The sequence below is a fragment of the Ostrea edulis genome, chromosome 1 (assembly GCF_947568905.1).
Source record: "Ostrea edulis chromosome 1, xbOstEdul1.1, whole genome shotgun sequence".
In the NCBI taxonomy this organism is placed as follows: Eukaryota; Metazoa; Mollusca; class Bivalvia; order Ostreida; family Ostreidae; genus Ostrea; species Ostrea edulis.
Window position 1 is genome coordinate 93,688,721 of NC_079164.1, and position 25,670 is coordinate 93,714,390.

Below are 25,670 nucleotides of genomic sequence, written 5' to 3' on the forward strand. Positions count from 1 at the left end.
TAAAACCAATGATTTAAGCATTTTTTAAGAGAAAGAATTCTTCAATAATATTTTAAAAGGTCTGAATAGATGTATAAGTATGTAATATTAAAATAAACTTCAATTGAATGGAAAATACGAAAACAATGCACAACAAATATGGCGCTGGAGAAACTCGGCGTGCAGAGCAAGTTTAAAATATATAAAGAATTCCATGTTGAATTGGACATTTGATCACGTGCAACGGAACTTTCACTTAAAAAAATTGATGATGAAAAATCGGAATAAATTTTTTCTTTAAGTTTTATTGGGTTTAACACAATATCAGCATTTGCAGAACACTTTCTGTAACTGTGTAAGTAGCGAGTAGTAGTAACATCTACTCTGAATAAGCACAGACATCACACTTCAAACAACTATTTGAGTTATTTTAGTTCTGTTTACAGATAACAAAAGATGTATTCCATTTATAAACAAACCCACCCCCCAACTGGGATAGAGCACTGCGTGTACTGTAATTTTTTCAACACGTCTGAGCGGAATCTAGTGATTGCAGCAGTAAACAAGCTGTATGTGTATCGGTTAAATCCAGACCCAGAGGTAAGACTGTACAGATGATATAAAGGGCTGAGGTGTTGCATTATGATATTCTATGTGATTAGTGCTTTTAATTAAAGCTGTATGATCCAGTGTTAATGTATTATTTTTGTACATAATTACTTTCAAGCAGATTAATTGGTGTTTAAAGTAATTAACTTTCACTTAATTACATGCTTGAAAACATTTGCATGTAAAAGAAAACAGTGAGAAGATTATTTAGAAAATAAATATAGTGTGGTAAGGATAAATCATCCGGATCACCTCGGGCCTTTCGCTGAAAACAGTTTTTTGATGAAAGGCCTGAGGTGTTCTGGATGACACATAAATCATACATTGTTAAGCGTCTACAAATAGATGCACATCCATCAGGGGAATCCCAACAGGATGTGTTGACTCATACGCAACTGTCTAATTTTAAGGCTGAAGAGCATAAAACACGAATTACTAAGAGGTATTTGATATTTTTATTTCTGTTAAACTTATGGCACGGTACTGTTGTAACAAAATACACAGCTTGAACTGAAGTTTGAACTGGTCACATGACTGTCACTTGAAATGGCAGAATGATGCGGTTGTTTGTAAACACCAATTTAAAATCAAATAATTTTGGTTAAAACAGGTGAAATAATGTATGACATGTCATACAGCCTCCTAACTACATACGTGCGATAATTTAATAGCGTTTTTACAAGATGGAAAAACATTGTCGTAATTCGAACCAAACAACTTTAATTACAAAACAATGTTGTTTTCCAATATGTCTGCGTGGGAAAATTCCAATTTTTAAGTATGAAAAAAATTAATGAATAGCAGATATTGTAGTAAATGAAGGTGTTGAAAACATGTAAAGAATAGATTATCAGGGACCATGCTTGGTTAAAAATTGATGAAGTCGGCAGTATGGAAAACTTTGGACAGCTGATGAAGTACATTTATGTATTATGCAGGGTTCGAAATTAACTCATGTCCGTAAGTCCGAGACTAGTAAAAAACGTGTCGGACTAGTGAACTCTCTATAACACTAGTCCGTACGGACTAGTGAAAATCCGGAAATCAATCTTCAATGTGGTAAAGATTTTTAGGAAGATTTGTCTGAGTCTCTTAGATGTTTGAACTTATGATTGATTACCTGCATGGTCAAGTGTTTGCATGACTACGACATCCTGATCTTCCAACACATGGAGTGCGTTGGAGACCGCCGTTCTTCGAACGTGCACATATTGTCAAATTCCTGCCGATTCCGAACGCCGAGTACACATCACGAGAACGTGTTCTAGGTGTAAGAATTGCAAGTAGTGTGGTCTGAGAACATGCACGTTTGTGCGCACATGTTTTCGTCATTCGCGACTCTAACACAGTAGTTCATAACACTATAGCTCATGACTTGGTCAATCGAGTGAATTTTATCGACTTTATTGATAAAATTTCGAACTTCTGTGACTCTAAAATCTGAGCACCAAAAGAACAGGAACATCGATCTCGAACGCACTTATGGATGTTTATAAAAGGATTAACTCGGAGGTTAATATTGTATGCTTCTGAAGATTTTGAATGCGAAATAAAATATGGTGGTCTCTTTTTCTTCTGTAGGTGTCAGAAATTGAATTGTTTGCAACTGTGATGTGTTTGGTTTGATTAAAATGAAGATCATTTTATGATATACTGGACGGACTAGTGAAATGATTTGCGGACTAGTGAACATCAACAGTGACTAGTCCGTACGGACTAGTGCTTGAAAAAGTTAATTTCGAACCCTGATTATGTATACAGAAGATAACATCTTTATATTTTAGTTGAAATAATGTACATATGTTGGAGGCTTGCTAGATAAATTTACACCATTTCCACAAGTTAGATGGAGCAAAATTTAAATTGCACAATCATAGATATTTTATTTAAATTATCTCATACAGGTACTCTGTATTAATAGCAATAAGGACTGCTCTCGTTTATGCATCCTTTTTATTCTGTGTCTAAAAATGTAGAATTCCATGCACATACATATCAGAGATTTACTTTAAGTACAGTGTCACCACACCGTGTGTTTCCATTCTGCAGATACTAGACCCAGTTGTATGACAGTTAACTTTAACAGACAGTTAACTACTAATTAACATTCATATAGTGTTGATAGACGTTAACTGTCAGTTCATGCAACTGAGCCCTGAATATTTGAAAATAAGTGTTAAACATACAAACACCTCAATTGTTTATATCTGAGATGTTTGAGAACTCTCACCTCTATTTATGTAGGATGAAAGGAATGAAAAAGAAGAACCTAGAAAGCAAGGTAAATATTTTGAGGCTTTCTTTACATATTATTTTAATATTTATTAATTTTGATTTCATTGTGGCATACTGTAGTGTTTTTGATGTGCTATTATTCCGGAGTTTGTAATGCTGTTCTGTATAGTCCGGATATTGTAATCCAGAGTTTGTAATGCTGTTCTGTATAGTCTGGATATTGTAATCCAGAGTTTGTAATGCTGTTCTGTATAGTCCGGATATTGTAATCCAGAGTTTGTTACTTTACTTCTAGAGCATCATTTGAACTGACAAATTTCAAATTTTGTTTTCCCATTTTAAATGTTTACAATGCTTAACTAAGGTATTTCTAGTGGTCAGCAAAAATTTGAATGTCATTTATTGAGTTACAAGAGAGATGCTGCACAGAGTTCTCTCAATTCTTTGTTAGATTAAGTTAAACAAGGCTTGTGCCATGTTTTTATATTTGAAATTATTTACATGTATATCATGTTATTGTAAAAAACCACATGTCTAAATGATATTTTTTAATTTCAAACATCACAGATTACAAAGTGAAACAGAAAATGGAGTGTCTGGCAAACTTCACTTTGTATGGAAATATTATGTCGATGAAGTTTGTAAAACTGCCCGGTTCTCTCCGCGATTCCCTGTTATTAAGCTTCTCTGAGGCAAAGGTAAGGCCACATTTAATTGGAATTTGATTAATTACACAAAACTTTTATGCTGAGTAGGTAACATTTCACATTTCAGTTGGAATGTTTCATTGTATTTTAATTTTATGTGTTAGAATAGTACAAGAACATAAAAAATCAACTCTGAAAGTAGTTGCTGGTGAAATATCAATTAAGAACTTTGTTTTGACAGTTGTCAGTTGTTGAATATGATCCAGGAACACATGACCTACAGACAACCTCATTACACTTCTTTGAAGAGTCATCTATGAAGGTTAGAAAGATGAAAATATCTTCCATTAAACAAAGTGAATGTCAAAAACAATCTGTAATTTTCAAGGAGATGTATAATCCATATTTTTATTTATAATATTAGAATACCCCATTGTTGTGAAGATAGCATGGTTGATAAATTTATACCATATTTTGAATCCCCATTTGCAGCATATTGATCAAGTAGAATATCATTCACAGAATTTGCATATCCTCAAGAAGAATTTTGTTATTTTTTCAACAGAGCGGATTTTACACAAACTATAATATTCCTGAGGTTAGAGTGGACCCAGATGGGAGATGTGCAGCCATGCATGTCTACGGCAGTCACATGGTTATTCTACCCTTCAGGCGAGACGTCATGGCAGAGGAGGGAGACAACTTGGCTGGGGCTAGGTACATATATCTGAGATGTGTAGATAACAGAGGAGTGTATGTGCACCACAGACATTGTAAACACTCTCATGGTTGTATTTTATATACAATACACATCTAACTCTGTTAAACGTAAGATGCCTTAAAAATGATCTTACTGTATGAAGAATTATCCATTTCAAGCCAGGCAGCAGACAGATTCTGGTTACATCAATGATTTTTTAATTTTAGAGAAATTCTTTTTCATGATTCATTAGACTTTTACTGATGTTAAAAACTTGACTTTTAAGATACTGATGTGTGTTGTCATTTACTGATGTTTGTTGTTTTTTACTGATGTTTGTTGTCTTTTACTGATGTTTGTTGTTTTTTACTGATGTTTGTTGTCTTTTACTGATGTTTGTTGTTTTTTACTGATGTTTGTTGTTTTTTACTGATGTGTATTGTCTTTACTGATATGTGTTGTCTTTTACTGATGTTTGTTGTCTTTTACTGATATGTGTTGTCTTTTACTGATGTGTATTGTCTTTTACTGATGTTTGTTGTGTTTTACTGATGTTTGTTGTCTTTTACTGATGTTTGTTGTGTTTTACTGATATGTGTTGTGTTTTACTGATGTGTGTTGTCTTTTACTGATGTTTGTTGTTTTTTACTGATGTGTGTTGTCTTTTACTGATGTTTGTTGTCATGTTTGTTGTCTTTTACTGATGTTTGTTGTCTTTTACTGATATGTGTTGTCTTTTACTGATATGTGTTGTCTTTTACTGATGTGTGTTGTGTTTTACTGATGTGTGTTGTCTTTTACTGATGTGTGTTGTGTTTTACTGATGTGTGTTGTCATTTACTGATGTTTGTTGTCTTTTACTGATGTTTGTTGTCTTTTACTGATATGTGTTGTCTTTTACTGGTATGTGTTGTCTTTTACTGATGTTTGTTGTCTTTTGCAGCAAGTCTCCAATCCTCTCCTCCTACATCATTGATCTGAGGAATTTTGATGAGAAGATTATCAATGTCAAAGACTTTCAGTTTCTCCATGGTTACTACGAGCCAACTATATTTATTTTGTTTGAACCACTCCAAACATGGGCAGGGTAAGAAAATGAATTCTGATTTGTTATCTCACATGGCTGAAAGTAATTGGTGTTTTATGATCCCTTTATTTTGAATGAAATTTTTGAATCTGTCAACTGGTATCAACAGATTCAAAATAAAGAATAATTGAATTCCTGAAATACCCATTTGAAAATAATTAATTGACATCCCAATCCTCCTTTGTTTTACAGGTCCAATTTAGTCATATCGTGTAAATATTACATATCTTGATATATGATGTAAAGTCTTTCATCAGTATATGCACTTTGGAGGGCATTTAAGTTTTAAGAACACATCTTATTTTATACTCTTGCTGAATATTTGAAATTAGCTTAAATATTCAGAACAGGGAATTTTTTCTGGATTTCATAGCCCTAGGGAGTAGTGATACTTTTGACAATATTCAGGTGAGTGATAAGGTGAGTGACAACATCTGTGGGCCTCTTGTTGAATCTGTCAGCTGGTATGAACAGATAAATGAATGGACACCCCAATCCTCCTTTGTTTTACAGGAGGACTGCTGTTCGAGCTGACACCTGCAGCATTGTAGCCATCTCCCTCAATCTCCAAGAGAAGGTCCACCCTATTATCTGGTCCCTAGGTAGTCTCCCCTTCGACTGCTGCCAAGTCTTACCCGTGCCTAGACCCATTGGTAAGATTTACCTGCATTTCAGGAATTTGTTATATTTTATGATATTTTAAAGAGACACTACAGCTCATTTTGCGCAAAAATCATGAAATGACAATTTTCCCAGCGCTTTTTCAATTTTTGTTGCATTGTTGAATGTATGAACTTTGCGAAAATAACACTTATCTAAAGTCAAAAATTCTCGTTTTAACGTAAAATTTAATACTTTTTGATGGCCTATACAAAAAATATCGAGTCTCCTCCTTTCGGTCTTCAGACGCATGCGCATAGACAGTAAACAGTGCAGCATGTCGTCCAGTGAGAGAAAGTGTAGTGGATAGATAGATCCAGAATTTTGACAGATTCTGTAAGAAAAGAGGTAAAAATTAAATGAGATAAAACTAATATGTGAAATAAAATTGACCTTGTGATCAGTATGACTGTTGGAAAAGAAAGGGCTAGGAGAAACGATTGTAACTCAGTGGCGGATCTAGCTAGGATTTCCGAAGGGGGATGAGAAAGTCAAATATTAGCCAAAGTAATCGGCTTTCTGGGTGCAAAATTTGTATTTTCACTCACAATTTGTGGCGAGAGGGAGGGGGATCCTGTCCCCTCCCCCTAAATCTGCCATTGGGACTAGCCGCGAAGACACTGCTTTAAAAGTAAACTTGTGCTATTTTTATCTGAACACGACACGTGTTAGTTGTAAAAACATCGGTCAATTGGAACATGGAATGGTTTCTGTTTAAACAATGATTTATATAATTACTTATTATAAGGAGCAGGGAATAATCTTATACTTGAAAGGTGAGTGTGGACCCCCTTGAAGGGGAATTTAAATAATTTCCTACACAACACCTTTGCTGTCATTCAAAACCACGCGATGTAAATAAGCATTCAAAAGTCCGAGTCAGCATTCGAAGAAACCTTTGAGTTCCGGACGATCTTCAAAGCGCATTTGAGAGTAAATTGATGCATCCAATTGTTCAAAATTGTCAGTATCGATATGATATTTATCATTTTATCAATACGTGTTTTAAAAAACTCTTTATTAAAATGTGGAAAATGAGCTGTAGTGTCTCTTTAATTACATACAAGAATAATGGAACACTTGCTGTATCTTTATGCAATTTGCTTTTGGGGATTTTATTTTTCTCTGTGTAAGTGTTGGTTTGAATCATGGTTTATTATATGTTTGGGGATTTTATTTTTCTCTGTGTAAGTGTTGGTTTGAATCATGGTTTATTATATGTTTGGGGATTTTATTTTTCTCTGTGTAAGTGTTGGTTTGAATCATGGTTTATTATATGTTTGGGGATTTTATTTTTCTCTGTGTAAGTGTTGGTTTGAATCATGGTTTATTATGTGTAATTCAGGTGGTGTGATAATCATAGCTGTCAATTCCCTTCTGTACTTGAACCAGAGTGTACCGCCATATGGAGTGTCACTGAATAGTATATCTGCCCAGAGTACTCTGTTCCCACTGCGTAAGTACCTCTATAGTCACTGAGTGAAGTTTTCATTGTGTAAGTACTGAGTGAAGTTTTCACTGTAAGTACTGAGTGAAGTTTTCATTGTGTAAGTACTGAGTGAAGTTTTCACTGTGCAAGTACTGAGTGAAGTTTTCACTGTAAGTACTGAGTGAAGTTTTCATTGTGTAAGTACTGAGTGAAGTTTTCACTGTAAGTACTGAGTGAAGTTTTCACTGTAAGTACTGAGTGAAGTTTTCACTGTAAGTACTGAGTGAAGTTTTCATTGTGTAAGTACTGAGTGAAGTTTTCACTGTAAGTACTGAGTGAAGTTTTCATTGTGTAAGTACTGAGTGAAGTTTTCACTGTGTAAGTACTGAGTGAAGTTTTCACTGTAAGTACTGAGTGAAGTTTTCATTGTGTAAGTACTGAGTGAAGTTTTCACTGTGTAAGTACTGAGTGAAGTTTTCATTGTGTAAGTACTGAGTGAAGTTTTCACTGTAAGTACTGAGTGAAGTTTTCATTGTGTAAGTACTGAGTGAAGTTTTCACTGTGTAAGTACTGAGTGAAGTTTTCACTGTAAGTACTGAGTGAAGTTTTCACTGTAAGTACTGAGTGAAGTTTTCATTGTGTAAGTACTGAGTGAAGTTTTCACTGTAAGTACTGAGTGAAGTTTTCATTGTGTAAGTACTGAGTGAAGTTTTCATTGTGTAAGTACTGAGTGAAGTTTTCACTGTAAGTACTGAGTGAAGTTTTCATTGTGTAAGTACTGAGTGAAGTTTTCACTGTGTAAGTACTGAGTAAAGTTTTCACTGTAAGTACTGAGTGAAGTTTTCATTGTGTAAGTACTGAGTGAAGTTTTCACTGTGTAAGTACTGAGTGAAGTTTTCACTGTAAGTACTGAGTGAAGTTTTCACTGTGTAAGTACCTGTACAGTCACTGAGTAAAGAGGAAGTTTTAGTTGTGCATTGTATAACAAGAAAGCAATACTACTGTTTAGGAATGGTTGTTCATATGATGGCTGTCTTAAGACAGTGTTGGAGTGTCAGGGGGGGGGAGGGGGGGGGTACTGTTTTCTTCTCTGTCAGTCAATTTGTAAAAAAAATTATTATGCTAAAACTCAAATATTTTTTGGCCTAGGTTATTAGTACCTGTACTTCAAAATTGTAATGGTAATATCCTAAAAATAATTTGGGGTCAGTGATTGAAATTGAAGGAGCAATATTTGATATACTCTGTGGCACTTATTTGCACCATTAACACTGTAATAATTTATGTTGTAATTCCATGTATTAATATTTTTAGTACATGCTGGTTGGTGTATTTTATTGTAGGGGTACAGGAGGGGGTGAGGATAGCCCTGGATTGCTGTCAGGCCGCGTTTATGTCTTACGACAAGATAGTGCTTTCCCTCAAAGGAGGAGAATTGTATGTATACAAATAATTATGTTGTCCCCAAAAGTGTAACTGTTTACCTAAAACTGATATCACACTGTATTTTTATGAAACTGAAACTCAACATTAGTACTACTGTGTTTAAGGTATGTTTTGACTCTTGTGGTGGACGGGATGAGAAGTGTGCGTAGCTTTAACTTCGACAAATCAGCTGCCAGCGTACTCACATCTTGTGTAAGTTTCTTTTAATTGTCCAGAAGTTCTTAACTCACCTGAGCCGAAAGCTCAAATGAGCTTTTCTGATCGCCTGTTGTCCGTCTGTCTGTGAACTTTTCACATTTTTGACTTCTTCTCCAGAACCACTGGGTCAATTTCAACCAAATTTGGCACAAAGCACCCTTGGGTGAAGGGCTTTCAAGTTTGTTCAATGAAGGGCCATGTCCCCTTCAAAGGGGAGAAAATCACAAAAATGCAAATATAGGGTGGGGTCATTTAAAAATCTTCTCAAGAACCAATGGATTAGGAAAGTGCAAATTTACATGAAAGCTTTCTGACATAGTGCAGGTTCAAGTTTGTTCAAATCATGGCCTCCGGTTGTAGGATGGGGCCACAATAGGGAATCAAAGTTTTGCATACAAATATATAGGAAAAATCTTCTTCTCAAGAACCACTTGGCCAGGAAAGTAGAAATTTATATGAAAGTTTCCTGACATAGTGCAGATTCAAGTTTGTTAAAATCAAGACCCCCTGTGGTAAGATGGGGCCACAATAGGGGATCAAAGTTTTACATATAGATATATAGGGAAAATCTTTAAAAATCTTCTTCTCAAGAACCATTGGACCATAGAAGTTGACATTTACATGAAATCTTTCTGACATAGTGCAGATTCAAGTTTGTAAAAATCATGGTCCCTAGGAGTAGGTTGGGGCCACAATAGGGATCAAAGTTTTACATGCAAATACATTGGGAAAATTTTTAAATATTTGCCAAGGTGACTCAGGTGAGCGATGTGGCCTATAGGTCTTTTTTTTTTTTTTTTTTATATACAATTGTTAATTTTTCTTAAGTGAAATGAGTATTATTTTAGTTAGATCTTTATTTTTGTGGCATTCTTTGTTGATTAGCAGTGAGAGATGACATTGTTATTTGTAGATGTGCGTGTGTGAAGATGGGTTCCTTTTTCTGGGGTCCAGGTTAGGAAATTCTCTTCTGTTAAAATACACAGAAAAAGCATCAGAGAGCTTAGAAAATGGAGACACAGATGCAAAGGTACGATTTAAAAATACAGTTGAACTTCGATATCTGGAACACCGATATCTTAAATACCGTGGAGATGTGAACACCGATATCTTAAATACCGTGGATATGTGAACACCGATATCTTAAATACCGTGGATATGTGAACACCGATATCTTAAATACCGTGGATATGTGAACACTGATATCTTAAATACCGTGGATATGTGAACACCGATATCTTAAATACCGTGGATATGTGAACACCGATATCTTAAATACCGTGGATATGTGAACACCGATATCTTAAATACCGTGGATATGTGAACACTGATATCTTAAATACCGTGGATATGTGAACACCGATATCTTAAATACCGTGGATATGTAAACACCGATATCTTAAATACCGTGGATATGTAAACACTGATATCTTAAATACCGTGGATATGTAAACACTGATATCTTAAATACCGTGGATATGTAAACACCGATATCTTAAATACCGTGGATATGTAAACACTGATATCTTAAATACCGTGGATATGTTGAAGTGATTCGGAGTCCTAACCACTTATTCTTTAAGTATTTTACCCCTGATATCTCAAATCCTCAAATATCTCGAAAGTTTTTCCTTTGTCCCATTGAGTTCAAGATAACAAGGTTTGACTGTATTAGGAAAAATACACGGTAGAATTGATATACAGGTAAATGGACCTTTGCACTTGCAGAAACATCTTATCTATCTAGAAGGATTTAAAAATTTATGGTTCTTAAACATTTTTCATTGCATTGTAGAAAGAAGAGGAGCCAGTTGCAAAAAGAAAGAAAATTGAAGGTTCAACTGAAATTGGTAAGGAGCTATGCATTGGGACTCAATGTTGTATTGCTTTGTTGTACGCAATCATGTTTTGTCCTTTTCCACAAACTTAGATGTTGTCCCTTTATCAAATTAGTGAGCTCTCTTTCCTATCACCTTTCATCTTTTTATGCATGTAAATGTCTTGCTAGAGTATGATAAAAATGTAATGGAATGTCTTTATATTGCAGCCTCTGACGTGTCTCAGATCGAGAATCTATATGATCTGGAAGTGTACGGCAGTGCAGAGAACCCAACAAGTACCACCATCACCAGCTACGTATTTGAAGTGAGTAGTATTGCTGATATCTTGCTAATATTTTCTTGGTTATATTTTTAGCCTCAGATATTTACATTTGTGTTTATTTTCTTGGTTATCAACATATGACTCAACAACATTTGTTTTAAAACTTGAGTCAGGTGTACAAATTATTTCTTGATTGTAATTCATGGTGTGAGATTTGTATGACCTGGCACTGTCTGTAGGTGTGTGATAACATTTGGAACATCGGCCCGTGTGGGAACATCGTGATGGGTGAGCCGGCTTTCTTGTCAGAAGAGTTCAGTAGTTGTATAGACCCCGACATTGAGTTGGTGATGACATCGGGCAATGGAAAGAATGGTGCCCTGTCTGTCGTTCAGCGCAGTATTCGTCCGCAGATTGTAACGACATTCGAGTTACCAGGATGCTTGGACATGTGGACGGTCAAATGTATTATACCTGGTGAAGTCAAGGTACGTACAGGATTAATGTAGTTCTGATCATTTATGGTGAATCTTAGGCTGTGAAGTAAAAACAAACCAGCATTCATGAGAGGAGTAACAGCACAGAGAGAACGTAGAATGCCTGACACTGCGGGTCTCATCATACAGCAGTTCAACAGTTACCATTAAGGAACATAGTTTATAATAATTAATTTTTGAGGTGCATCACATTAAACAAGAACTCCGTTTGAAAATTAGCTATGTGTGTGAAAATAGCCAGTCTAATTCAAATCAGACTTCTTAGATCCGCACCCGCCATAAACTCTGTGTCAGACGGAGCGGATCTAAGAAGTCTGATTTTAATTAGAATGTGAAAATATAGCATATCATCAGAAATTGAAATGCATTGTATACTGTTCTTGTATGCAGTCTGATTCAAACTGAATTTTTTTTTTGCTCTTTTGAAGAATATATAAATCAGATTATGTACATATACATTGATATTGAATACTATAATCTGGAAAAAAAAATTAAAAGTCCAATATTTACAGATTCATTTCACATATTTATACCCCCTGAACGAAGTTCTGGGGGGTTTATAGGAATCACTGTCTGTGCGTCTGTATGTTGAAGATATGTTGATTATTTTTTAGGAGGACAAAGAATCTTCTGAGGAGGAGGAGGGATCAGAGAGCAATATCAAGGGAGGCCACTCCTACCTCATCCTCAGCCGCAGCGATTCCAGCATGGTACGGATGACATTTATTTAGGAAATTGTTGCTCTGTTGGATTGTAGATTCATTTATAGATTGATGTAAAGTATTTCATGTACAGGAATGTTTGGAGGCCGTGGTTTTTGCATTAAGGAAAAGTCACGAAATTTACCTCCATACGAAATACTGTACATGTACATGTACAGTATTTATTTTTATCTTATGTATTCTTTATTTTTGCAAAATCAGTCCTCAAGCATGGTGTGCAACAGTTGCAATCTTTACACAAAGCCACAGGAAATTGTGACGATTGTGGTCTGTGTAGTTAGTGACTACAAAAGTTTGTTATGTACCAGAAATTGGTGTTGTAAATATGTACATGGATGTCTATCTTAACATGAGCAAAGAACAAATAGATATATAAACTTTGAAATTTTATCTATGCAAAATAAAGTTTTGTGTTGTTGAAATCAAGTCATTATCAAAACAATGCCAGGGTGTTGTAGATATGTACTCCGTTTACGATAAGATCTGAACCATAATGGTCGGACTGGGTTGACTCAACCGTCGATCTCTCATACTCTCGATTACTCGAAATTTGATCAAGGTCCTTTGAACTTTGAATTATTGAGAGTCACCTGTATGTACAAGTATACAACATAATGACTGTATATGTTGAAAAGCAGTTAAAGATTGTGTATTTGATTGGACACAGATTTTGGAGACTGGTCAGGAGATGAACGAGTTAGACCACAGTGGCTTCAGCACACAGACTACCACTATTTATGCTGGTAATATTGGAGGGGATCGATACATTTTACAGGTGTCTGACACAGGGCTCAGGCTGCTGGAGGGAGGCAAGTGACTATATTATCTCTTAAAAGAGTATTTTAAAAATAATAAATAATGTATAGTGTGTATGTATATTATATATATATATATATATATATATATATTTTACATGTATTATACTATCAATGGAAGTAAACTTTTATTAATCATGAACTCCATGTAGTTTTAATTTGACATGAATGTCATGTTAGTTCTGTAGTTCTGAGCTGTAAGAATTCAAGCCTAATGAATGATGTTTCATATTGAGCAGTGAGACAAATTCAGCACATTCCCCTGGACACCGGGTCTCCTATTGTCCAGTGCTCAGTCGCGGATCCCTACATAGTGTTACTGACACAAGAGGGGCAAATCTTAATGTTCACTCTCAGGACGGAGTCCGTGGGGCTGGGAGTCCGTCTGGTGTTGGGGAGGCCATCCATTTCACAGGTAGGTATTTATGGTCAAGAAAGTGAAAGTTACATGAAGCTATAAAAAGTGAAAGTTGCATGAAGCTATAAAATTTAAAGTGAGAGTCACATGAAGCTATAAAATTTAAAGTGAAAGTCACATGAAGCTATGCAGGTGCTCTACAGGTAAATGTATGTTAAAGTGTCAAAAATATTTTACATGTAAGTCTGAAATTTGTATAATGTACTAAAACAGTCCTAATTGGGTTTTAATGGAGTTGTACTGTCAAATAATAATGATGTAAAGTAAAATAGGGGGGGGGGGTATTAACAATTTTATTTTATCTTAAGTGTATCTTATTTATCCTCTAAATTATTTACATAGCTAATTTTCTCAATAGCTTGACTTTAAATGTGAAAATGTGAATCTATTGTTTATCTGTAAAATATAATTGTGAACCTGATTTGAAATTGAAACATTTGTATACATGTACCTTCTGACATATTTTTGATAACAGATTTAATATTGTTTGATGATGATTTAGAATATAATTCTTGACTCTATTACTACTCAATTGTTTATTAAATTAAATGTATCCCATGGAGACGGTTTTATTAGGGCGTAGTATTATAAACTGTACATGTACGCGTAGATCGGTTTACACATTGACACATTTTTCTATTACTGCCAGAAGGGCTATCAACGGCAATGAAAAAAAATTTGAAAATTATAATAAAAGAATGGTACAGTGTGGGTTAATCTGTCTATTGAATTACATGTCAGTCTAGCTACAGGTCAGTTTGAATTGGGGCCTTTGATATTGGGAATAAACTTGTATTCATTTCAGCATTCCAAGGTAGAAGTGATTTGTGCTTACAAAGATGTGAGTGGTTTATTTACCTGTATGAACAAGATGGATGACGTTCAGACCCCCACCGACCCTAAAGCCTTGAAGTCTGCGGCAGAAAGATCATTCAGCCTGGATGCCAAGTACATATTCTTATAATTCAAAGTTTGATTCTTTCCAAATGAATTTTTAAATGATTAGTGGGTGGGGCTTTTTTGGGGGAGGGGTAGATGTTTTTTGTTTATTGCTATTCTTTCTGGCCAAATATCCAGCATAAATAAGATGATATGTATGATGTACATGTGTTTCGGTTACAAAAATTATGTCATTCCTGATATGTATTGTCTGATTATGTATTTTCTCTTCAACAGAACAGCAGACGAAGAGGATGAACTATTGTATGGGGATAGTGACACTGCAGTATTTCAGAGTTCTTTTAACATGAGCCAAACATCAGAATTAGAAAGGTACACTCCCAGTATTTTGTTACATGATAAAATGAGAAACACAATCATAAAATGCCTTTGTAATTGTTCTCCAGATCTGTAGAATTAATAATCGTCTATCCATCTAGAATGTACTGTAAATTCCCCTTTTTATGTGAGATAATGCAAAATGTGTCATGAACATCGAATGTCGTAATCATGAATTTGTGAGTGCTGTATTGATCAAGAGTTTTAAGATGTATTTCAGCAATATAAAAATAAAAGTGAATAATTTTATTTCATGTGTGGTGTATCTCGTGAAATGACGCAATAATGAATTTCTCGCATATATTTAGGAACCTACAGTAGTCAGTTCTTGTGAAACCTCCTCATCCGCAGTAACTCGTGTAAAAATCTAGCATTGGTGATCAGGTTCGTGGAGGTTGTTTCCTGTAATTATACACCCCTCGTTGATTCGTGGAGGTTGTTCCCTGTAATTATACGCCCCTTTTTGATTCGTGGAGGTTGTTCCCTGTAATTATACACCCCTTGTTGATTCGTGGAGGTTGTTCCCTGTAATTATACACCCCTTTTTGATTCGTGGAGGTTGTTCCCTGTAATTATACACCCCTCGTTGATTCGTGGAGGTTGTTTCCTGTAATTATACACCCCTCGTTGATTCTTGGATTTTGTTCCAGTCCTTCCAAAGACAAGAAAGGGGCAGAATCTAAACCCACCTTCTGGGTTCTCTTGTGTCGAGAAAATGGAGTGCTGGAGGTAGAGCTTTATTGCCATTGAGAAGTATTTGTAAATTATAGTGCCTGTGTGTTTTAACAGAAGATGCATTGTAATTATTGTAGAAATACTGTACTTAATTTTGTTAGGAAAAAAATTCATTAGTTTCGCATTGGAAATGTTTTCATGTGGATATTAACTTTTGTTGATTTTTTATCACATCAGTGATGAAACTAGTATAGATTTGGCCCCAAAAAATTAATCAATAGTTTCTCAGGGACCACTGCATTCCATTGAAAAGGTACCACATGGAATTTTTATTTGTTTATTTATGTAAATGATGTAACTGTGGTGTTATAGATATTTATGTAAAACTTTCAGAAGGTTTTGATAAAATTGCTCATTCTATATATATGAGAAAGAAAGATAACTCATGCAACAGTCAACATAAAAAGAAAAGATAACTCATGCTTCAGCCAAGTAAAAAAAATAAATACCTGCCTCATCAAAATTAAATATTTTGGCCTGAGAGACTATTTATTAATTTTTTTGGCCTTATGCATATCAAGTATAATGTAATTTATTTGCATGTCTATATTTTGTAATGGATTGATCTTGCGTTAATTTTAACAGTTTTTTATTTACACATGTAAAGTGTATATGAATGACATGTCAAATAAAGACACATGTATGTATAGTGTATAACTAAAAATGTAGACACAACCTCAAAGTGTAGAGTTTCTGGAAATAAAAAAAAATTGTGTTGGATTTTAAAAAATCTTGGATTTAATTTTGTTGCTTTTTTCCCGATACAGAAATGTTGAAATTTAATCCAAAATGAAATGAAATGTTTACATTATAAAGATTTAAAAATCACTGTACACCAGAGTGAGATGACACTTTCTTCTTTCAAATACAGATATACAACTTACCTGATTATAAAATGGTGTACTATGTGAAAAATTTCCCAATGGGTCAGAAACTCCTTGTGGATTCCGTCCAGATCACGGATAAATTGAGGTAGGGTGTCATTTATATGCCAGCGTACTGTAAAAGTGGTTATTTATGCGTGGGTGAAATTTACACTAATTACGCGCTCATGTAATAAGCGCATAGATTTTCCTCCATGTGTATAGTTATAAATATTTGATCAGCAGTTTGTGTATTAACTCAGTGTTGACATTAGAACATCAGATGATGTCAGCGGTTTGTGTGTTAACTCAGTGTTAACGTTAGAATATCAGATGATGTCAGCGGTTTGTGTGTTAATTCGGGTGTTGACATCAGAATATCAGATGATGTTAGCGGTTTGTGTGTTAACTCGGGTGTTGACATCAGAATATCAGATGATGTCAGCAGTTTGTGTATTAACTCAGTGTTGACATCAGAATATTAGATGGTGTCAGCGCTTTGTGTGTCAACCAGGGGTCGAAATTAACGTTTTCTACCACAGGCTAATTTTAGCCTGTGGGTAAAAAATCTACAGGCTAAAATGAACAACTACAAGCTAAAATAAAAATAATGAAGCAGTGTTCTTTTTTGATATGTTTTTTTAATCAATGATTTTCCCCATCATTACTGAGCCCAGTGAAAGGGAAATATCGTCGGACCGACGGACATGTCCGGTAATTTGACTCTTGGTCCGGTAAACTTCGTTATATTTTTGGTCCGAATGTCCGGTGACTTTCCAGCAACGGTTTCAAAAACTACGAAGCATTTTCCCCCCTCATTGGAAATGGTACCGTTTATCGATACCATTCCCAATGCCAAAAACCGTTGATTTTTCCCAATTTTGAGACTAAAAATTCCCAATTCACTTGCTGAAAAATAGACCGCTGAAATCGTAATTTTCTTAGTCTGAAACGTTGTACGAGTTAACTAAAATGTTCCCTTCCGGTATTAAAGCGAAAGTACAGATCATGGCAGTGTGTTTTGTACGATGATTCCTTATGTTTCACAACAACAAATATTACCGTAAAAAAGTTTGTAAAGAGATGAATACTTCTTGTTTTGTTGTATTTTTTTCTTTTCTTTTAGCTGAAATCATTTGCATATACATTGGTAGAAAATTCCCAATTTGTTGGATTTTGACGCTATTTTTCCCAATTGAATGGGTTCCAGTACCAGTGGGTAGAGAAAAAAAATCGCTGCTACGTTTCGACTTCCAGTACCATTTATAAAAAAAAAAACATACAAAAACGGCAACATGTTCCAATTAAAATGGAACAGTAATGCAGTCCACGGTAAACCTTTAAAACGAAAATCCAATGACAAGGAGGCTCAAAGTATTTCATGTTTTAATATAAAAATAATACTACTTTTTTTCGGTCTGGTAAAATGTGATTCGGTCCGGTAATGTTCCTGTGTTTGCCAGACCGAATGTCCTGTAAAACATTTCAACATTTCACGATCACTGTGAGCCTGGTGGGTCAACAGGCATCGTTTGGACAAGACACTAAATTACATAAGTCATATGGTGCAATATTTAGGTCTCTTGACCATCGCACCTATAATCCACAAACTGTTTACCGCAGACCTGTCCAGATCCAAAGTCTTCCAATTTCACGCCACATCAGAGTTGTCACTAGCGATTTTTCAAAGCGAATCCTGGACTCATGGTTTATACGCAGCACGATCACGAGTCTAATGAACTTTTTTGATAATCGTCTACGCGGTGAGCAGTGCACTCGTGTCATCACTACAACCCAACCTCATGCCTCAATATGACAATAAATTAATGTAGATAGGATATTCTGATAAAAATGACCAACGGAAGACTTGATAAAACATAAACTCCGATTTTTTTGATAAATGAGTAACGAGAACTTCATACTTGGAATTCAATTTAATCACACCTATAAGTGAACAGGACTCGTGGCACATATGTCTATCTTTTCATCACAATGCGATGTCCGACCTCGAAAGCATTTGTTTGACTCCGAGTTTCTTAAAAAATCATAAAAGAAAAATCCGGATAGAAACGATTGTTGAAATCCGTCGTTCCTGTAAGCGTTTGTATGATTCTGAGGGCAAGTTTAATAAAAGGAAATAGCTCATTCTCGTATAAAACGGATATGATACGATCATGGTTTGTAAATCACCACTCGTTAAGATTTTCGAGTGTCCACTATTTTTACTCACTATTTTTAAATTGTACTCGCATTTTGCGAGTATTTCTCGCTAATTTCGAGCCCAGGTCAACTCAGTGTTGACATTAGAATATCAGATGGTGTCAGCAGTTTGTGTGTCAACTCAGTGTTGACATCAGAATATCAGATGGTGTCAGCGGTTTGTGTGTCAACTCAGTGTTGACATTAGAATATCAGATGGTGTCATCAGTTTGTGTGTCAACTCAGTGTTGATATCAGAATATCAGATGATGTCAGCGGTTTGTGTGTTAACTCAGTGTTGATATCAGAATATCAGATGATGTCAGCGGTTTGTGTGTTAACTCAGTGTTGACATCAGAATATCAGATGATGTCAGTGGTTTGTGTATCAGAATATCAGATGATGTCAGCGGTTTGTGTGTTAACTCAGTGTTGACATCAGAATATCAGATGATGTCAGCGGTTTGTGTGTTAACTCAGTGTTGACATCAGAATATCAGATGGTGTCAGCAGTTTCTGTGTTAACTCAGTGTTGACATCAGAATATCAGATGATGTCAGCGGTTTGTGTATTAACTCGGTGTTGACATCAGAATATCAGATGATTTGTGTATTAACTCAGTGTTGACATCAGAATATCAGATGATGTCAGCGGTTTGTGTGTTGACATCAGAATATCAGATGATGTCAGTGGTTTGTGGATGGTTTTGGTTATCTATGTTCTTATTATGGAAGATTTATTTTAATCCTTTTGTGATATTATAGTCAGTTTTAAATGTGGTTATGTTATCTCCCTTTACAATGAAAATTGGATTCTTTAACATTCATGTCATTCACCGAAACAGAATTATTTTACTTTACTTCTTATGCATATATTTCATGGTTATAGCATGTGTTTTTAAAGAAGGAAATAGTAGTTGTCAGTTGAGTGTTTAGTTGGTACTATTGTTGATGTTCACATTTACTTCTCAATCACTAACAGCTCAGCTGGGGAGCGGCAGGAGAAGATGAATGCAGAATGTCCAGCCCTGAAGGAATTACTGATGGTAGGACTGGGCTATAAGGACTCCCGCCCACATCTACTGGTAAGTCAGACTCATAACCGCATCTAATGGTAAGTCAGACTCATAACCACATCTACTGGTAAGTCAGACTCATAACCACATCTACTGGTAAGTCAGACTCATAACCACATCTACTGGTAAATCAGACTCACAACCACATCTACTGGTAAATCGAACTCATAACAACATGTACTGGTAAGTCAGGCTAAGTCCCTGTTATTTTGATAATCATCGTGTATGTATTGATGGTAGATACAGCAATGAATGAGATTCTTTTTTGAAAAAAAAGTTCTTTATGAATACAGTGGAACCTGATTATTAAGTTCACTGTTTATACTATAAATTTTTACTTGGTTTCAAGATGCTGCAATTCAATATTGTAAAAATTCTGATACAATCATTGATGCTTGTTTGGTATCTTCAAAGAGTTTGTTCAAGCTGTGTTACAATGACTGAGATTATTGTCCATATTATGTTTGATACCAAGACTATCTGTTAAAATAAATACTGGGATTGTGTTATTGATAAAATGAGAAATGTAATAACGGGTTCTGTTGTATATCTACATACATATAAGATACAATATACAGTATGTAGTCAGTTTTCACTTTTTCCAGGCCAGAGTTGAAGATGACCTGTATATATATGAAGCCTTCAGCTATCCCCAGTCCACGATCGACAATCACCTAAAGCTGAGATTCAAAAAAATCCAGCATGATCTCATACTCCGCGAAAAACGCACAAAAAGTAGGAAGAAAGATCCCGAGGAGTTCCAAAAGGATGACAAAGTGGTGGGGAAGATGCGGTATTTCAAAGATGTGGCGGGTTACAGTGGCGTGTTTATCTGTGGGGCGTATCCACATTGGATATTTATCACGTCCCGCGGAAGTTTACGGATCCACCCCATGGGGATTGATGGTCCAGTTTGGTGCTTCTCAGAATTCCATAATGTCAACTGTCCACATGGATTCTTATATTTCAACAAGATGGTAATGCAGATATATATACAGTGAAACTGTGTAAATCAGATGTTGTACAGTTCAAATTATCTTTGAATTTCAGACATTTGGCTTCAATTACTGTTGCAAAAAGTCATTGGTACTAAGCATATTCAGTTCAGATAAATTTCACTTTACTTTTACAATTCACATGTAAATTCATACTAGAAAATACTTGTAGATACAGGGATTTGAATTCGATTACTGTATGTCTTGATATCTATTAGGGAGAACTCAGGATAAGTGTCTTACCCACTCATTTGACCTATGATGCCCCCTGGCCAGTCCGTAAGGTCCCCCTTCGGTGCACCCCTCACTTTGTGGCTTATCACTTCGAGAGTAAGGTAAGTCAGTTTGTCAGTATGTCATGTTTGATTTGGAAATGTGGTTTCTTGTTTAATTTGTGTCTGTAATCATTTGAGAGTATATTTCTTTTTTTTCCCCCTCTATTTGTAATTTCTATATGCTTCAGAATTTGCTTCTGATATTTCCATAAAACTTTGTTTGGTATGGATCATTACAAGGCTTTGGCTTTACCTTTGACCGTGTCTTTACTTTTGATCGTGTCTGTACCTTTGCCTGTGTCTTTACCTTTAACTGTGTCTTTACTTTTGATCATGTCTTTACCTTTGACTGTGTCTTTACCTTTGACTGTGTCTTTACTTTTGATCATGTCTGTACCTTTGCCTGTGTCTTTACCTTTGACTGTGTCTTTACTTTTGATCGTGTCTGTACCTGACTATGTCTTTACCTTTGACTGTCTTTACTTTTGATCATGTCTGTACCTTTGACAGTGTCTTTACTTTTGATCATGTCTGTACCTTTGACAGTGTCTTTACTTTTGATCATGTCTGTACCTTTGTCTTTACCGTTGACTGTGTCTTTACTTTTGATCATGCCTGTACCTTTGACAGTGTCTTTACTTTTGATCATGTCTGTACCTTTGACAGTGTCTTTACTTTTGATCATGTCTGTACCTTTGTCTTTACCGTTGACTGTGTCTTTACTTTTGATCATGCCTGTACCTTTGATTGTGGCTTTACCTTTGACTGTGTATTTACCTTTGATGGTGTCTTTACCTTTGACTGTGTCTTGTAGATCTACGCAGTAGTTACCAGCACACCAGAAATCTGTAACAAACTTCCCAAGACAACCACAGAGGAGAGAGAGTGGGATACTATAGAAAAGGGTGAGATATTATTAGATAGAGAGTGGGATACTATAGAAAAGGGTGACATATTATTAGATAGAGGGTGGGATACTATAGAAAAGGGTGAGATATTATTAGATAGAGAGTGGGATACTATAGAAAAGGGTGAGATATTATTAGATAGAGAGTGGGATACTATGGAAAAGGGTGAGATATTATTAGATAGAGAGTGGGATACTATAGAAAAGGGTGAGATATTATGAGATATAGGGTGGGATACTATGGAAAAGGGTGAGATATTATTAGATATAGGGTGGGATACTATAGAAAAGGGTGAGATATTATTAGATAGATATTGGTTGGTTGTATATTGTTTAACTTCCTGCTCAAGAATTTTTCACTCACTATGGAGATGTCACCATTGCCGGTGAAGGGCTGCAAAATTTAGGCCTATGTTCGACGCTTACAGCCTTTGAGCAGGGAGGGATCTTGATCATGCCACACCCGCTGTGACACGGGACCTCGGTTTTTGCAGTCTCATCCAAGCATAGGAAAGGGTCGAGCACTATTAGATACAGGGTGGGATAGAGTATGGTGATTGGTCAAAATACAGTATCACTTCCTTTTACAATTATTATTTCTTATAATGATATACAAATGTAGAAAGAAAATGCAGGGAATTTTTCAATTGTTCCTTATTACTAAGATCTGCTGATAAATGAGTTTTACAATATTCATGTTCAGGCCTCATCAAGACATGCATATAAACTAAACTTTTTTCTTGTAGATGAAAGATTCATTTACCCCACCACTCCCCGGTTTACCTTACAACTCTATAGTCCCACCTCTTGGGAAGTTGTCCCCAATACAAAGTAAGAAGGGGAAAAATGGAGATAAGTAAAACTCGAATATAGCGAACACGGGTATAGTGAAATTATGGCTATAGCGAAGTGAAAACGATTTCCCCGGCAAATTCTTTAGATATTCTATATAAAAACCTGCGTTTATAACGAACACGGATATAGCGAATTTACGGATATAATGAAGTAAATTCCTATTCCCCTTGAATTAAAAATGAACGTAAAAATCACCTTTTATAACGAATTTATTTTTTTCATTTTGAACTCTTTGTGATTTTAACAATCGTTTTCCATTGACATAAAGGATCCACACTTATTACAAAATATCTGTTTGTATTTTTTCAAAAAAGGTTGTTAACGCAAAACAATACTTTAATACACATACGGTTAGGAAATATATTGTTGCTATTGTTTACTATTCTCATTAATTAAATTTGAAGTTTGATTGCATTTATTTTATCTTACACTCTTTTATTTGTGTAAAGCAACAAGTAAATGACAATTGCAATAGACTGTACATGTATGTATTGCGCAAAATTGTGTTGACATTCCTCTCTCGACTTAATAATCCATCAAGATAAATTATCATACAAAATGTATATAAACCAATGTGTATATTTCTTGTATAAAAATATTTCTTCTCGAAAACACAAGTATATCGATTGCTGTTTTCTTATAGAACTGGTATACATGTAGAACAAATCAGTTTTATAACGAATTCGTTATATTTGAATTATGAATTCGCTATAGACGTATAGCGAATTACGCTTATAGCGAATTTTTATAGAGGGTCCCAAGAAATTCGCTATATCAGAGTTTTACTGTAATTGGGTCAAATTAAAGGGCCATTCTGAATTTTATTCAGCAAATTTTGTTACTTTTAAATTCAATTTTGAGTGCGCAATAGAGTTAAGGTGTCCCGAGTAAAATAACAAGTAATAACAGCATATTCAAATTAAAGTTAAATTCTTCCAAGCGTCGCATAAATTTAGTAAAAATCGTGTGTCAATACATAAACAAACATCGTATCACGTGGGGAAATCCTTCGCTTAACTGTTACGTCGTCATACAGGTGACGTAGAGCTATTTTTATCCTCTAGACTTTTAGTTGTTTATCACCTCGGCACAGGTGAAAGTTGCACTCAAATCATTTGCAGTTTGGGCTTGATATATCGACATTGATATGGTAAATTAAAAAAGTGATATGGATCGGTACAATATCCTCTCAAATATAGCAATTTCCATAATCTCAACTAAATGTTGGGCATTTCCCACATTCACAACCAAATCTTATCTAAACGAGGCAAAATATTATGCCTTCCGTATCAAAATCCTAAATCTACAACTGGTTACCTTTAAGAATATGCCTTGATCGTAATAAAATATCGTCATCTATCACCTGTGCCGAGTCGATATGTACACACGTTGGTTTTCTTTATTCCAAATGACTATTCACATCGGGGTGATTTCAAGGCCACAAAGTAATATAAAGATTACTTTGCAGTCTTTAGTGTACCCTTTATATAAAAATATGAGACTTATATATTATCAAAGGAAACTGAAAAAAAAAAATCACCTTACAAACATATTTAAACATATACAGCTTGAACACTAGATAACGGTAGCAAACAGCGAGAAAATATGACATTTTCCCCGTAATACAACTATAGACCTGTACGTCGTGACGTACTTTTATATTGTGACGTCATATAGTATGAAGTGCACCGAGGTACATTTTATGATGTTTGTTTTAACTTTACTCGGGACACCTTAACCCTGCTGTGTGATGTATACTTTGAAAGTAGTTGATATTTTGAAATTGAAAAGCGATACTTTTTCTCCAGAATTGAGTGTGAGGAATGGGAGCATGTTGTGACGATGAAAACCATACGACTGAGATCTGAAGAAACCTTGTCAGGGTTCAAGTCCTACATTGTCATGGGAACCAATCTGTCATTAGGAGAGGAGGTCACTTCCAGGGGCAGGGTAAGAGGCAGGGAAGTCTTACCAATGTGTTTATGTAGAACTCGTGAATTAGGGGCAAGGTAGTCTTACAGTTGTGTTTTTGTAGAACCACACCCTCAACATCCCAAAAGGAAGTGTAAAATTTCGACAATCCATGAAATTACATCACAGCGAATGTGTAAAATTTCGACAATCCATGAAATTACATCACAGTGAATGTGTAAAATTTCGACCATCCATGAAATCACATCACAGCGAATGTGTAAAATTTCAACAATCACTGAGAATCACGGTCACTGTAAATTTAAAGGATTCCATGGTAATTCTTTGTCAGAACAAAGAGACTTTAAACAGTTTATCTAAAACAAAAGTTGTGTGTTGTCTTTGTTTGTAGGTCATTCAAACAATGTAAAGCCAACAATGGGAGAAAAAAAGTGATTTAATGAAAAGTTACATCTCTGTAACATAGGAAAATTATATATGACTATTTGACCCAAAGTTTGCATTTAAAACTTATTGTATGTGTTGACTCCATCAAGGTCACCTATAAAAGGTCATGATTAAATGCAGGAATTGCAGTCTTAGTCTCATCTGTAATTATGTAATGCTGGGATTTTTAAAAACTTGAAAATGTGATGTTCAAATACTTGATGTTTCAAATATGCCCCAGTTTGTATGAGCCTCATAGGGCGGTTCAGTCGTATGAGGGTATTGTTGTGGAGATCTATTTTTTGGTTATTTTGTGGCACATTTCTGTTTCTTCTTTATTGTGGAAAAGAATTTTCAAAAGTAAATCGTTATTGTAGGTAATTATCGCTGACATCATAGAAGTCGTGCCAGAGCCTGGTATGCCTTTAACCAAAAACAAGATAAAGGTGAGGCTGTATCCTTATAAATGCTAAACACTGCGCTGTGAACTACAGGTTTTCGGAGTGTCTTTTTCATGGCTCGAAATCACTTTAAAAAAATAAAATTTATGACGTGCTGGTATTAGATATATGTATATTATCATTTT

At 35.2% G+C, this 25,670-nt stretch overlaps 1 protein-coding gene across 1 annotated transcript in view; it reads left to right on the forward strand.

Moving 5' to 3' along the window:
* The first annotated feature begins 137 nt into the window (after positions 1–137).
* LOC125673454 (cleavage and polyadenylation specificity factor subunit 1-like) overlaps positions 138–25,670 on the forward strand; it is a 43,095-nt gene continuing 17,562 nt past the window's right edge. Inside the window, exons 1-29 of the mRNA XM_048910028.2 lie at positions 138–334; positions 426–579; positions 2,833–2,869; positions 3,391–3,521; positions 3,712–3,792; positions 4,036–4,187; positions 5,114–5,257; positions 5,771–5,910; positions 7,263–7,373; positions 8,690–8,783; positions 8,897–8,984; positions 9,904–10,020; positions 10,786–10,840; positions 11,038–11,135; positions 11,333–11,581; positions 12,205–12,300; positions 12,980–13,121; positions 13,367–13,542; positions 14,351–14,493; positions 14,722–14,817; positions 15,474–15,552; positions 16,430–16,530; positions 19,601–19,703; positions 20,300–20,671; positions 20,908–21,024; positions 21,779–21,869; positions 22,618–22,702; positions 24,535–24,676; positions 25,462–25,530. Coding sequence (XP_048765985.2) covers positions 436–579; positions 2,833–2,869; positions 3,391–3,521; positions 3,712–3,792; positions 4,036–4,187; positions 5,114–5,257; positions 5,771–5,910; positions 7,263–7,373; positions 8,690–8,783; positions 8,897–8,984; positions 9,904–10,020; positions 10,786–10,840; positions 11,038–11,135; positions 11,333–11,581; positions 12,205–12,300; positions 12,980–13,121; positions 13,367–13,542; positions 14,351–14,493; positions 14,722–14,817; positions 15,474–15,552; positions 16,430–16,530; positions 19,601–19,703; positions 20,300–20,671; positions 20,908–21,024; positions 21,779–21,869; positions 22,618–22,702; positions 24,535–24,676; positions 25,462–25,530 — 3,453 coding nt within the window. The 5' untranslated portion in view covers positions 138–334; positions 426–435. The remainder of the gene's footprint in view (positions 335–425; positions 580–2,832; positions 2,870–3,390; positions 3,522–3,711; positions 3,793–4,035; positions 4,188–5,113; positions 5,258–5,770; positions 5,911–7,262; positions 7,374–8,689; positions 8,784–8,896; positions 8,985–9,903; positions 10,021–10,785; positions 10,841–11,037; positions 11,136–11,332; positions 11,582–12,204; positions 12,301–12,979; positions 13,122–13,366; positions 13,543–14,350; positions 14,494–14,721; positions 14,818–15,473; positions 15,553–16,429; positions 16,531–19,600; positions 19,704–20,299; positions 20,672–20,907; positions 21,025–21,778; positions 21,870–22,617; positions 22,703–24,534; positions 24,677–25,461; positions 25,531–25,670) is intronic.